This window comes from Rhinoraja longicauda, chromosome 8 (assembly GCF_053455715.1).
Source record: "Rhinoraja longicauda isolate Sanriku21f chromosome 8, sRhiLon1.1, whole genome shotgun sequence".
NCBI classification, from domain to species: domain Eukaryota; kingdom Metazoa; phylum Chordata; class Chondrichthyes; order Rajiformes; family Arhynchobatidae; genus Rhinoraja; species Rhinoraja longicauda.
Genome location: NC_135960.1, coordinates 35,130,000 through 35,144,044, shown reverse-complemented (window position 1 = coordinate 35,144,044; position 14,045 = coordinate 35,130,000). Strand labels below are relative to the sequence as shown.

At 42.3% G+C, this 14,045-nt stretch overlaps 1 protein-coding gene across 3 annotated transcripts in view; it reads right to left on the bottom strand.

Moving 5' to 3' along the window:
* The window catches only part of nbeal1 (neurobeachin-like 1), a 184,914-nt gene that overhangs the window by 34,102 nt on the left and 136,767 nt on the right, over positions 1-14,045 (bottom strand). For all 3 annotated transcript variants that reach the window (XM_078403600.1, XM_078403601.1, XM_078403602.1), the window contains 6 exons: positions 11,060-11,180; positions 8,600-8,745; positions 3,808-3,941; positions 3,316-3,417; positions 2,524-2,619; positions 600-724 (listed from right to left, as the gene is read on the bottom strand). In XM_078403600.1, the coding sequence (XP_078259726.1) occupies positions 600-724; positions 2,524-2,619; positions 3,316-3,417; positions 3,808-3,941; positions 8,600-8,745; positions 11,060-11,180 (724 nt within the window). The remainder of the gene's footprint in view (positions 1-599; positions 725-2,523; positions 2,620-3,315; positions 3,418-3,807; positions 3,942-8,599; positions 8,746-11,059; positions 11,181-14,045) is intronic.

Sequence of the window (14,045 nt, the reverse complement as noted above, 5' to 3'; positions counted from 1 at the left end):
TGAATCAACACCAACTTCCTTATCAAAACATAAAGTACTACTGAATGAACTCAGCGGGTCTGGCTGCACCCGGAGGAAAATGACACCTGTTTTATCAGACCTGTATATATTAGAGGAGTGGGGGGGGGGGGGGGGGTGGAGTGGGGTTCATGTCAAATCAAAAATACGATTCCAGCAATTCCGCTTTCAGACAAGACAGAGATCAAGTGACTGCTACAATAAATTATATATAGTTGGTGGCAGTTAAACATCGAGCTTCATATGTAGGTAAACATTAAGCTTCACATGTTAATTAACTTTCTTGAATATTCTATTGAAAAGCTGAATGTTTTCCCAGTGCCCCTGACATAGTGTGACAAAATAATTTACATATATTCAGATAAATAAATTGTTGTGGAAAGAAAAAAAAAATTTGACAAGAGGGAAGAAACACAGATCTATTAATGCTTGCTGAAGATAAATGGAGGCCCAAAGAAAACAGATAATCTATTAATAAGGAATTGGGACAGAAGTGCTGCAGCTGCCGTTAAGGTTAAGAAAATGATAACACTAAATAGGGGGAAAAAGGATCTCTTTCCTTGAAAAGGAAAAGCACTTACTTTTCCTGCACAGCTTTGGCATTCTTGTCATTGGCAACTCCAACAGGTTTGGAAAGGTCCCTGAAGACTTCAGGGTTGCTCAAGTCCAATTCCTCTGAGGTGTAATCACTAAGAATCCAAGGAAACTGAAATCACGAAACAAGTGTGTTAAATGCCAGTCGTATCTGCCCTTACATCACAGTGTATCATTTTAAAATATAGATTTTACAGATTTATTGAGCAAAGTTTTCCTGGAATGATGAAATATCGGTCTTCAGAAATTCCACAAAATACACAGAAAAAGGGAAGGAAGTGTCAAAGAAATAACATTTCCCTCACCTCGATTTCTATATGTCGCTTTATCAAAAATACCGCATGTAATCTATTTCTTGAATTTAAAGACAATTGTTTTATTGAGAAAATTGCATACTGATAGCCCATTACCCAATTAAATAAATGTGCAGTAATACCTGGGACATCAAAGTATGCAATGAGTCAATTTAAATTCTTATGCGACTTGAGTTGGCAGAATTTAAATTTAGAAACTATGAAGCAGCAAGTAAAAATGCAAATCAACCCCCTACCCCCTTAGAAGAGGTGAAATAAAAACAATTGACAGAGTAACCGATTATTGGTATTATCAAATATTCTGACTGTAGGATTTCACACCTGTTCAGTGTGAGGAACAACAGCAATTTGCATTGTGCCGTGTGATAGCACGTAGGGCAGCCGCAGTACTTTAGTATATTTACTCGAGGTGGGCTGTAGAGGCTTTGCAGGATGCTCACTCTGCAAAGTCCTCAACCAATTGGGCATTACGGGGCTGGCAAAGAAGAGGGCCATTCAATCCGCAAGCGAAGCCGCAGAGAAAGCCACTAGATGGCTTTGGATTAAGAGGGCTGATCCGTGGGCGGTTGCAGCTGGGATGCAAGTTGGGGCCTGATCAACCTCGGCTGGGTCGCCTGGTTGAGGGTGTCTGATGTTGTGAGACCCGAAACACCCGATGGCCCCAGGTCTCATCACTGAGGATGTGTCCCAGTGCATCCAGAAGATGTATCTTTCACACTCACACTGGGTAGCCTACAACCAAAGGCATGAACACCTAATTCTCCAATTTCAGGTAACTCGCCTCGCCCCTCCTTCTCAACTACCCCGTTTCCCTCCTCCCTCTCGTGCATGCACCCCTTTCTTTCTACTACTACTGTCCCCATCACAAGGTTCCTTTCCCATCCTCCATGTATCCATCTCCCACCCTTGCTAACTCCAAAATCCCTCTTTTCCTTTTACTCGCCTCACTCCCGGCTCTGTTCCCTTCCACTCACTGTCCCACCCTCTGGTTCTTTATTTTACTCTGCATCTTCCTCTTTTATTAGATTCCACATCTGCACCCTTTTACTTCTCCACTTCCCCCTAAGCTGAGTCACTACCTCCACCAATCAACCCTCCTCACCTGAATCAACCTATCATTTACCAGTTTTTGACCCAACCCTTCCCCGCACCTCTCTTTACCAGCATCCCCAAGATGCTTCGGTTACCTCCTACATCCTAAAGACATGTGGATTAGCAGGGTAATTGGCTGCTGTAAAAAGCCCTTAGCTTGTAGGTGAGTAGTAGAATCTGGGGCTGGAATCGGGAGGGATGAGAATGTCAGGAGAATTAAACAAATTAGATAAATGTAGGATTTATGTAATGATGGTCAGTCCCGACTTGGTTGGTGACAGGATCTGTTTCAGTGGCGTATCTCTCTGTGACTCTAAGCATTACATGTTAAGTAGGAAACATTGGACTTGGGACTTTTTTATTTGAGGTTGTGTGCATTAAGAATTCCATGTCAAAGAAATGCTGCCAAACTCTGATTGCTCATTCATAATACATACAACAATTAATGAGAAAAAAGCCAGTCATATTTACATGGAAAATTTGAAGCAACTGTGAGTCTACATACCACTGGATACTGAGCAAGATCATTGTAAGTCCTCCCCGCAATAGAGTTGAGTTGTATGAGGTAGTCAAAGTTTGAAATCTCCCGGCTCACCCATTTCTGAAGAATAACACAGGCAGGTCAGTTTTTTTATAATCTCCATTTCAGCATAACATGCAAAAGAGCAATTCATAAATAAAGAATTGCAAGGTGAATCTATTCCAATGGCACAGATTGTTTAATGCAATAGCTGGGGAAAGGTCATCCACCTTAATATCAATCAGTGACTGGCATCTCATGCAGCAGAACCTCCAGGAGTTGGATAGAAATTGACACTCCTGCAGTTTTGCCACGCATGAGAAACATACCTTATTAGGCCACCATGAGAAAGAGCTCAGAATTTAATAATCCCCCAAAATTAAAAAGCCTCTCTCCATGTTTCAGTGCTGTCATAAGGTTTTGCTTTTTTTTTTCTTCCCCAGTCAAGAAGTCAAACTAAGCTTCTGTCATAACTCAAAAAATCTTAAATTATTACTAACGAGTAAAGCGCTATCAGTGTTCTTACTAAAATGATTCCAGCAACTAACACTGGTAATAATAGCTCAGTTGGTCATTCATTGACTGCGGGACTATTCTGATTACATGCTGATTACCACACTTACTTTTGCAGCAATGACAGCTCTCCAAAGTAATCCATTGGCTCATGTTTTGGGACATTTTAAATTACATGAACTTTATTACTTCCTTCTAGTTTAAACGTGAACTTGGATACATACAGCATCAGGAGTTTGTGTAGGTGTTTGGTCATTTCAATACCTGTGTAAGTCCTGATGCCTTCAACAGCTCCTGGGGTGACCGGGTGCCATACAAATTGGGTGGCCGAAGGGATAATATACGACTGTAGACTTTGTTCCTTACCTAAAATTTTCAGCAGTAAAGATTGTTGAACAGGAATAACAATGTGGCAGAAGTAAATAGAAATCTTCACATTAAAACTCTGGACTGGAATACAGAGGAATCGACATAAAAAACTCCACCATGATTTATACAAACAACTGAATGTCACATGGAGGATTCTTGCCGCTCCTCAGGAGTCAGCCTCTGAAATTGACATCCATGGATAATATTCATCCAGTTCTTGAGGTGAGGGAGAAAAATGTGCAGAACTAAGATAATATATAGCAGCAAGGTAAATTAGAATCTTTGGTATAATTAGACGGCAGTCTTCACCTACATCAATCTTGGCTATTTAGCACGTATTTGCCATTTACTCAGGGTAATCTTCTGACAGGCTTATTTTCGTCTCACCTCTTTTTTGAAGTTCAGAAAGTAGTTAGTTTGGTCAATCAGAAAGATCTCTAGTGCTGACCTTCTCAGGTTGTAACGACGCAGGTGAATCTCACGCAGTTGAGAGAGGGGCCACTTAAAGTCATAGCCTATACCTGAGAAGTAAAAACAGTCACAGTTGTTAATGTGTTTAACAAGAATCAACGGGCACAGCACCACTTCCTGTGATAGGTTTCCAATCGCAAAAGCAATATGCCCCATCACCTTCTCTGGCCAAGCAGGCCAATCATGTTACCATGCTGCACGTGACAACCAAAATAAAACGTTCTACAATTTTACTGCATCCAATCCTATGCATCGTGTTTTATAAAAAGGGCAAAGATTCTAATAAGGACAGAAGAAAGAAAATGCTAGGGTGTTTTAGGGAGGAATTATTTCATCTTAAAAGGTTATTTTGCAAAAGCTGGTGATGAGCTCCGGAAATAAAGCAGATTGAAGAGAGATTTGATGGAAACGCTCAGTGTTGCAAGAACATCCATCTCCACTAAGTACTGGTTAAGGTAAGGAATACAGAGGGAAGCTGTTCTTAATAGTAAATGGTTCAAAGACTAGAGGGCACAGAATTAATGTTTTCGTGTAAGGGAGATGAGGAAAAATTGGTGAAACCGAAATCAATCAAGCCTTGGAAAAGGGAATTAAGAGAGGCACACCAGAAAATGATTTGCAGAGGCATGTCATGGGGAAAGTCCAGGAAATGGAGCCAGGAGCTGGAAAAAATACTTAATAGCATTTATAAATCACTGACAAAATCTACTAACTCAGTCTAGACACTGCAAAGGAGGAAGAAGGTAAAAGTTATTCGCTTTCCATCACAGACTGGTGAGGACTCAGAGGGAGTGCCGTGAGTGCAGTGATCTCAGTGTTTGCGGGGACATTGCGCCATGAGAACATCCTGGAGTCTGGTGCGAGTGTGGACCGCTTTCTGACTGTTCAGGCGACAGGGACTGCAGAGAGAGTGACAGCAGTCGGTACAACTCTGGTCACATCATGGTGAAGGAGCGTGTATGTGGGCCGGACATTGAACTGATGGCTATGGGTCTCCACTTATGCTGTGTGCCCTGGGGATTCTCACACGCCGCCGTGGTGGCTGTTTATGTTTAATTTGTAAGTAGTTTTGTATCTTGTTGCTTTTTGGTATGACTGTATGGTAAATCAAATTTCACTGTACCTCGGTACACGTGACAGTAAAGGACCATTGAACCGTATCACCATTTTGTTCAATATTTTTCAATCCATCCATCCCAACAACTTTCCAAATCAGTCAGAAGATGAACACATTTTTTCACAGACCGATAATTTCTGACAGCCTTTCTTACTTCCAAATGTGTTGTTTTATTAAAACTGAAATGTTCCAAGATTTTAAAAATATGTCATTTATTGCCCCAAGTGCACTCTTTGGTCACTCATACATACTAGTTTAATTTTAGGAGGATTAGTCTGGAACTTTGTCCTCAACTCAACTTTTTCATTTTCAACTTTTAATATTATGCTTTTCTGTGTTAGTTTTTTTCAGCTCACACCTGAACAATGCTTCGATCTTGCTCCCTGCAGGAACATGCGGTGGGGTAGCAAATGGAACCGAAGAAGGGTCTCGACCCGAAAGGTCTCGACCCGAAAGGTCACCCATTCCTCTATCCAGAGATGCTGCCTGTCCTGCTGAATTTACTCCAGCATTTTGTGTCTATCTTTACTGCATAATCATCAGTGAATATCTCATTGATAATTACTGATTTTGAATATTACCGTCGTTGATAAAGGTGAAGATGGTTGTGGCTAGGATACTCCTTTTGAATCTCTTTCAGACCAACACAGCCCACTCTCTTTCAGTTACATTATGCCTCACTTATCCCATTCAACCTCAGTCTCCTGTCTATCACAAAGCTTCCATTTTGTTCCTTGCCCCTTCCTTTCTATCTTAATGCTTATTTCATTTTTAACATTTCGACACATCTCATGACAAGTCATCAAAACCTAAAACACCAACATAGCAAAGAAGAGTGGGAAGACAGAGGATTGGGACTCTTTTAAAGAGCAACAAAAGTTAACTAAAAAGGCAATACGGGGAGAAAAGATGAGGTACGAGGGTAAACTAGCCAATAATATAAAGGAGGATAGCAAAAGTTTTTTTAGGCACGTGAAGAGGAAAAAAATAGTCAAGGCAAATGTGGGTCCCTTGAAGACAGAAGCAGGGGAATTTATTATGGGGAACAAAGAAATGGCAGACGAGTTAAACCGTTACTTTGGATCTGTCTTCACTGAGGAAGATACACACAATCTCCCAAATGTTCTAGGGGCCGGAGAACCTAGGGTGATGGAGGAACTGAAGGAAATCCACATTAGGCAGGAAATGGTTTTGGGTAGACTGATGGGACTGAAGGCTGATAAATCCCCAGGGCCTGATGGTCTGCATCCCAGGGTACTTAAGGAGGTGGCTCTAGAAATAGTGGAAGCATTGGAGATCATTTTTCAATGTTCTATAGATTCAGGATCAGTTCCTGTGGATTGGAGGATAGCAAATGTTATCCCACTTTTTAAGAAAGGAGGGAGAGAGAAAACGGGTAATTATAGACCAGTTAGTCTGACATCAGTGGTGGGGAAGATGCTGGAGTCAATTATAAAAGACGAAATTGCTGAGCATTTCGATAGCAGTAACAGGATCATTCCGAGTCAGCATGGATTTACGAAGGGGAAATCATGCTACTGGAATTTTTTGAGGATGTAACTAGGAAAATTGACAGGGGAGAGTCAGTGGATGTGGTGTACCTCGACTTTCAGAAAGCCTTCGACAAGGTCCCACATAGGAGATTAGTGGGCAAAATTAGAGCACATGGTATTGGGGGTAGGGTACTGACTTGGATAGAAAATTGGTTGACAGACAGAAAGCAAAGAGTGGGGATAAATGGGTCCCTTTCGGAATGGCAGGCAGTGACCAATGGGATACCGCAAGGTTCGGTGCTGGGACCCCAGCTATTTACGATATACATTAATGACTTAGATGAAGGGATTAAAAGTACCATTAGCAAATTTGCAGATGATACTAAGCTGGGGGTAGTGTGAATTGTGAGGAAGATGCAATAAGGCTGCAGGGTGACGGACAGGTTGTGTGAGTGGGCGGATACATGGCAGATGCAGTTTAATGTAGATAAGTGTGAGGTTATTCACTTTGGAAGTAAGAATAGAAAGGCAGATTATTATCTGAATGGTGTCAAGTTAGGAAGAAGGGATGTTCAACGAGATCTGGGTGTCCTAGTGCATCAGTCAATGAAAGGAAGCATGTAGGTACAGCAGGCAGTGAAGAAAGTCAATGGAATGTTGGCCTTCATAACAAGAGGAGTTGAGTATAGGAGCAAAGAGGTCCTTCTACAGTTGTACCGGGCCCTGGTGAGACCGCACCTGGAGTACTGTGTGCAGTTTTGGTCTCCAAATTTGAGGAAGGATATTCTTGCTATTGAGGGCGTGCAGCGTAGGTTCACTAGGTTAATTCCCGGAATGGCGGGACTGTCGTATGTTGAAAGGCTGGAGCAATTAGGCTTGTATACACTGGAATTTAGAAGGATGAGGGGGGATCTTATTGAAACATGTAAGATAATTAGGGAATTGGACACATTAGAGGCAGGAAACATGTTCCCAATGTTGGGGGAGTCCAGAACAAGGGGCCACAGTTTAAGAATAAGGGGTAGGCCATTTAGAACGGAGATGAGGAAGAACTTTTTCAGTCAGAGAGTGGTGAAGGTGTGGAATTCTCTGCCTCAGAAGGCAGTGGAGGCCAGTTCGTTGGATGCTTTCAAGAGAGAGCTGGATAGAGCTCTTAAGGATAGCGGAGTGAGGAGGTATGGGGAGAAGGCAGGAACGGGGTACTGATTGAGAGTGATCAGCCATGATCGCATTGAATGGTGGTGCTGGCTCGAAGGGCTGAATGGCCTACTCCTGCACCTATTATCTATTGTCTATTGTTTCTCTGTCTGCAGATGCTGCCTGATCTGCTGAGTGTTTCCACCACTTTGTTTTTATTTCAAAGGGGGCGGACCCGCTTGTTACTTGGCAAGGGGGGGCCTACTTGGCACTTAGGGAATATCTGCAGCGCTCTGGAGAATCAGCAGGGGGAAAGGAACTGAACTGAAGGAGTCAGGGAGGACCTGATGGGCTGAAGGCCCATCCTTCCACAGATTGAGCAATAAACATAGGTCTTAAACAAGATATATTTCCCTATAAACAAATCCAACCTAGGCTAAATGAAATTTTGATTTAACGAGAAGTGCCACTGCAACCTTGCTACCTGATCCAAGAAGGGTGTTGTGGTTGTGCCAGACCTCTATTCTGATAAACAATTAACTTAGCCTTGACACTGTAGGCCCAACTCAATTCTTTATCAAGATTGGGATGAAGCACATAGTATTGCCACACATACCCTTCCAGTTTACCCTGATCAACAGCAATGCATGCAGAACATTCTGCCTTCCTACGAACATCACTCGGTCAGGTATAGAAAGAAATGTGCAGCACAGTTACACAGTACAGAAACAGGCCCTTCAGCTGAACATTAATCACCCCTTTATAATAATCATATTTTAATCCGATTTTGCTTTTATTCTCTCCACGTCCCCATCAACTCCTAATTCGCCACCTATTCTTGGTGTAATTGACAGCGGACTGGATTGGTCATATTCAGGTTGCGTTTGGGTTCTATTTTTAGCTCCAAGGTGACCTCCAGTTTCAATGCAGCGAGTGAATTCCATGCCAGATTATCTCCTACCTTCCTCTTTGTCCACACTCCCATCAAAAAAGTTGATGTGCTGGGTGGTGACTTCAAGGCGTCCTGAAACAACATCCATGATAGTGATCAGGTCACAGTCTTCAGTGATCACCAGCTTTTCTTTCTGATTCTGCTCCTCCTCATTGCTGTGGGAGACAGAATAAAACAAGACTGAAATGAAGTGGACATACAGGTTGGAGAAAGTTCAAAGTAGCAAAATAGCATGTCATAGTTTAAATCAAATTTGAAATTACGTCATGATTAAGTTGGTAGTAGAAAAATCAGAAACTCAGATTACACTAGTGAAGTAGGCAGAAGGAACAGCAGATGCTGTTTACAAAAAAGACAAAGTGCTGGAGTAACACGCACCATCTCTTGAGAAATGGATAGGTGACATTCTGGCTGTGACCCTCCTTCAGATTTTTTGTAATGTGGGGGGGGGGGGTTACAGGGAAGAAAGAGGAGGGGGCGGGTCATAGTGTGGCCAATAATAGGATACAGGTGGGGGGGGGGGGGGGTGGGGGGAAGACCAGGCAACTGTGCCGCTGGACTCCGTCTGCCTCAACCTGCTGGATCTCCCAGTTGTTAACCATTTTCACTCTCCTTCTCATTTGCATATTAACTTTCCTTTCTGGGTCTCCTCCATTGCCAGAGTGAGGCCACATACAAACTGGAGGAACAGAACCTCATATTCCACTTCAGTAGCTTACAACTTAACAGTGTGAATAGTGAATTCTCCAATTTTAGGTAATTAACCTACAAACACCCTATCATTGTCCCCCTCTCCTCCTATGCTCCACCTGGGTGAACACCCATTTCTCCTCTCCCCACTCCGTTCTCTTCCACCTATATTCCTTCCTCCAGCTTCACATTTTGCGCATTTTCTATCTTTATCTCCGTATTTCATGCTTTTTCATATCTAGCTTTTGACAAACCATCTGCCAAACCACCTCCCCCCCCCCCCCCCCCCACTGCTATCACCTGTCACTTCCCGGCCCCACCTCTCTTCCAGCTTTCTTCCCCCCCCCCATCCCTCCCCTATAATCAGTCTGAAGAAGTCATGACCCTAAACATCACCGCTCCATGTTCTCCAGAGATGCTGATTGACCCGCTGAGTTAGTCCAGCACTTTGTGCCTTATTTATAAAGTCCTGTATGAAGCAGTTTTTTTTTCCTGTGGGAAGTATGGAATATATTTCTTAAATGTTCCAAGGACAGAGGGAGAGGGGATATCAGGGATTGTACCGTTTTGGCTGAAGTTCAGTCACAAACAAGATAACAAATGAGTTTTAGTATATAGATGTAGTTTTTATATATATATGTATATATATATATATATATATATATTATACACACACACATATATATATATATAGAGTTAACTAAGTTAAACACTGCTGTTTAACTGGGTTTCTACTTGGTGTTCTCCATCTGTTGCTGGTTAACCAAAAGATGACACTGTGCACTTAACAAGGAAGACTGAAAAAAAATCCTGAAATGTACAAAATGATATTTTAAAATGTCAAGGACTTGTTGGGATGTTAAGAATTTGGAACAGATTTGATCAAGTGAACGGTTCACTCATGTTCTTTTGTAAAGATTTCATGCCATAGCAGTATAAATAGGCTTTTAACACTTGACACTGGAACCATGGATGAGCCAAAGCCATAAACCTTTTGTCCCAGCAGGTGGCGACGTTTTGCTTTGTCCAATGACAACCGGATTGAAAGCATGAAATCTCTGGACCGCTATATCAATTCCACAAGAAAATAATTTTAAACTAATCACTGGAATTCTGAGCTGTACTTAGTTCTACAGTTTTCATTAACAAGATATTAAAACTAAATTTTTCTTTAAATTAGTGATAAACAGCAAAATGTCACAGCTATTGGATTTAATCAAGAAATAATTTGCACTGGAAATCTTTATCAGGTATGCTATACCAGGCTTTCAAATTAGAGTCATCGAGTCTTACAGCATGGAAACAGACCCTTCAGCCCAACTTGCCCACACCGGCCAACATGTCCCATCTACTAGTACCACCTGCCTGCATTTGGTCCATATCCCTCTAAACCTGTTCTATCCCTGTACCTGTCTAAATGTTCCTTTAACATTGCAATAGTACCTGCCTCAACTACCTCCACCAGCAGCTCGTTCCATACACCCACCACCCTTTGCGTGAAAAAGTTACCCCTCAGGTTCCTGTTAAATCTTTCCCCCCTCACCTTAAACCTGGTTCACGATTCCCCTACCCTGGGCATGAAACTGTGCATCTATCCGATCTATTCCTCTCATGATTTTGTACACCTTTATAAAATCAAGTTCTCTTGTTTTGTTTCATCCTCTTTTTAAGGACTTCAGGTATTAAGTTATCAATCACATGCAAGCTGGGAGTGGCAGGCTTGGGGTGAATTCATCGGCTTGCATCTATATAATGAAGTACAAATATATCAGGACTTACATGTTAGTGAGCATGTTCAAATCTTCATCAGCCAACCGGTCATCTTCCAGGTCACTGACCTTGGCCTGCTTCACCGCTTCCAGCAGGAACGAATCATTGGACGGCACAGTCTGCTGGACCCCTGCAGAGATACATTTGGGGGAATCTGGATTTACTAAGGTAGAAATCAGAAAACTCCCGGGCAGGTGGCATTCTTTTTCAGAGACAGTTGAGCGTGAACAGAACCCAGATAAAATGGTTAAGACAAAAACTATCCAAGAGGGCAGATTGCACTTGGCCTGAATGGAAACAAAGAGTATTCCATTCTGTTCTGATATTTTTCAGGTGGGGGGGGGGGGGGTTGAGTCACATATTGAGTATTAGTGCTTCAACAGCAGTAAAAATGTCAGTGAATTTGAGAAAGATTCTGCATGCTCTGAAGAATACACAAAATTCTACTTTATTTTGGTGAAAATTCTGGACTTTTCTTTCTGGAAATTTACCTTTGGCCAGACAATATTTTAGACCAAGTCTAACAAGAATTTTCATCAAAATAAAATGGATCTCTTTGTATTTCCATGTTGAAATGTCAGACTTTTTCTCTCAATTTCAAAATATTCCTTCATTTTCTGCACGCTTGCAAAGTTACATAAGACAACAAAATGGATGTGGCATAATGTTTCAAATTCCATGCATCTTATTTCAGTTTCTATTTTCATAGTCCAAGGTGTGCAGTTCTGAAAGAGCAATAGTTGTTTCACTTTAAACTGTACCCTCTGGTTTACTCTTACTTTTAGTCCAAAGAGAAAGAATTTAAATACATTTTGTAATCAATTTGAAATAAAATTGGACACGTAGACGGTAAATGCTGGGATCTGAAGCAAAAAAACACTTCTGAAAGAACTCAGTGGGCCAGGAAGTATCTCTAGGGGGAAATGGATAGACAACATTGTGGGTTGGGACTCTTCGGACCGTGAAGGCATCTCCCCACCCGGAAGGCAACTCCCCACCTGAAACAGTATTCGTCCATTTCCCTCCAGGGATGCTTCTTGGCCCACTGTCCATCCAGCCATTTGTGTTTAGAAGTAAAAGTGGAGCATTCATTTACAAAGATCTGGAAAAGAGGCTCGCTCTGGACAACTGCGTAATAGCGACTCCATGAAGTATGGGCTGTGTTGGAGCCATTTTGCCTTTATTAGTTATTTTAGTATATTATTATATTACTTTGTATCCTGCTGTATTTTTGGACACTAGGAAGTTAATACTATGCTTACGTCTTTGGACTGGGAGGTGCCATGGGTGGGGCCAGATCATTAGTATAACTTGCCCAACACTGACGTAATGCTTCAGTGTGACACCAGAGCATGCTAAGATAATAAGGTCTTAGTGGCCATACAAGTCAAGCCTGCTAAGATAATAAGATTTTAGCAAGTAACAGGATACGAAGGAGTGTCGGAGAGAAACTAAGTTTTTACTAGAAACAAACAAATTAATGACAAGAGATAAGCTAATATGTTTTTATTGCAACTTCAAATAAACGACTAACTAACTGCAACGTCGTGAAGATCTCTCTGTTGTTATTATTTGAGTCAAGAATCACCGCTCCCATTCCTTCATCAAACGGTAAGCTTTGGGCTTTATAAGGAACCATAAGTAGTATAAGAAAATAACTGCAGATGCTGGTACAAATCGATTTATTCACAAAATGCTGGAGTAACTCAGCAGGTCGGGCAGCATCTCGGGAGAGAAGGAATGGGTGACGTTTCGGGTCGAGACCCTTCTTCAGACTGATGTCAGGGGGGCGGGACAAAGGAAGGATATAGGTGGAGACAGGAAGATAGAGGGAGATCTGGGAAGGAGGAGGGGAAGGGAGGGACAGAGGAGCTATCTAAAGTTGGAGAAGTCGACGCTGGGTCAAGATGTGGTCATAGAGCAAATGGGACACGTAGACTTCTCCAACTTTAGATAGCTCCTCTGTCCCTCCCTTCCCCTCCTCCTTCCCAGATCTCCCTCTATCTTCCTGTCTCCACCTATATCCTTCCTTTGTCCCGCCCCCCTGACATCAGTCTGAAGAAGGGTCTCGACCCGAAACGTCACCCATTCCTTCTCTCCCGAGATGCTGCCTGACCTGCTGAGTTACTCCAGCATTTTGTGAATATAAGGAACCATAAAGCTGGCGGCTACATGCTGTACCCAGTGAAGCACAATGAGACAAGCATCAACTGCTACTGTAGATTGTTAGCTCAGTGATGAACGTAGGGGGTCTGCCCGAAATTGGTGAACATCCAGTGTAAGAAATGTCTATAGCCATTCAGGATACTAACGCATTGCAAAAGAATGTATTGGATTGAGGATACAATGAATATAGTGAAAGATAAACACCAATTATATTTACCACAACTATCAGCTAGGAGGACAAGTGCAGAAAAAGCACAGGTACACCAGCACCTGGAAGTTGCCTTTCAAATCACACACCATGCTGACTTGGAAATATATTCCTTAGCAGCCAGAGGGTCAAAATCCCAGAACACTCTCCCTCATAGCAATGGAGTGTGCCCATATCTCAAGAATTGCAAAGGTTCAAGAAGAAAGTTCATCATCACTTTCTCAAGGTAATTAAGGATGAGCAATGAAAAGTTGGCTCAGCCTACAACACTCAGATTCCTTCTGTGTAGGAAAAAACGTATAGGATTATTAAGGGGTTGGACACGTTAGAGGCAGGAAACATGTTCCCAATGTTCGGGGAGTCCAGAACAAGGGGCCACAGTTTAAGAATAAGAGGTAGGCCATTTAGAACTGAGATGAGGAAAAACCTTTTTCAGTCAGAGTTGTGAATCTGTGGAATTCTCTGCCTCAGAAGGCAGTGGAGGCCAATTCTCTGAATGCATTCAAGAGAGAGCTAGATAGGGCTCTTAAGGATAGCGGAGTCAGGGGGTATGAGGAGAAGGCAGGAACGGGGTACTGATTGAGAATGATCAGCCATGATCACATTGAATGGCGGTGCTGG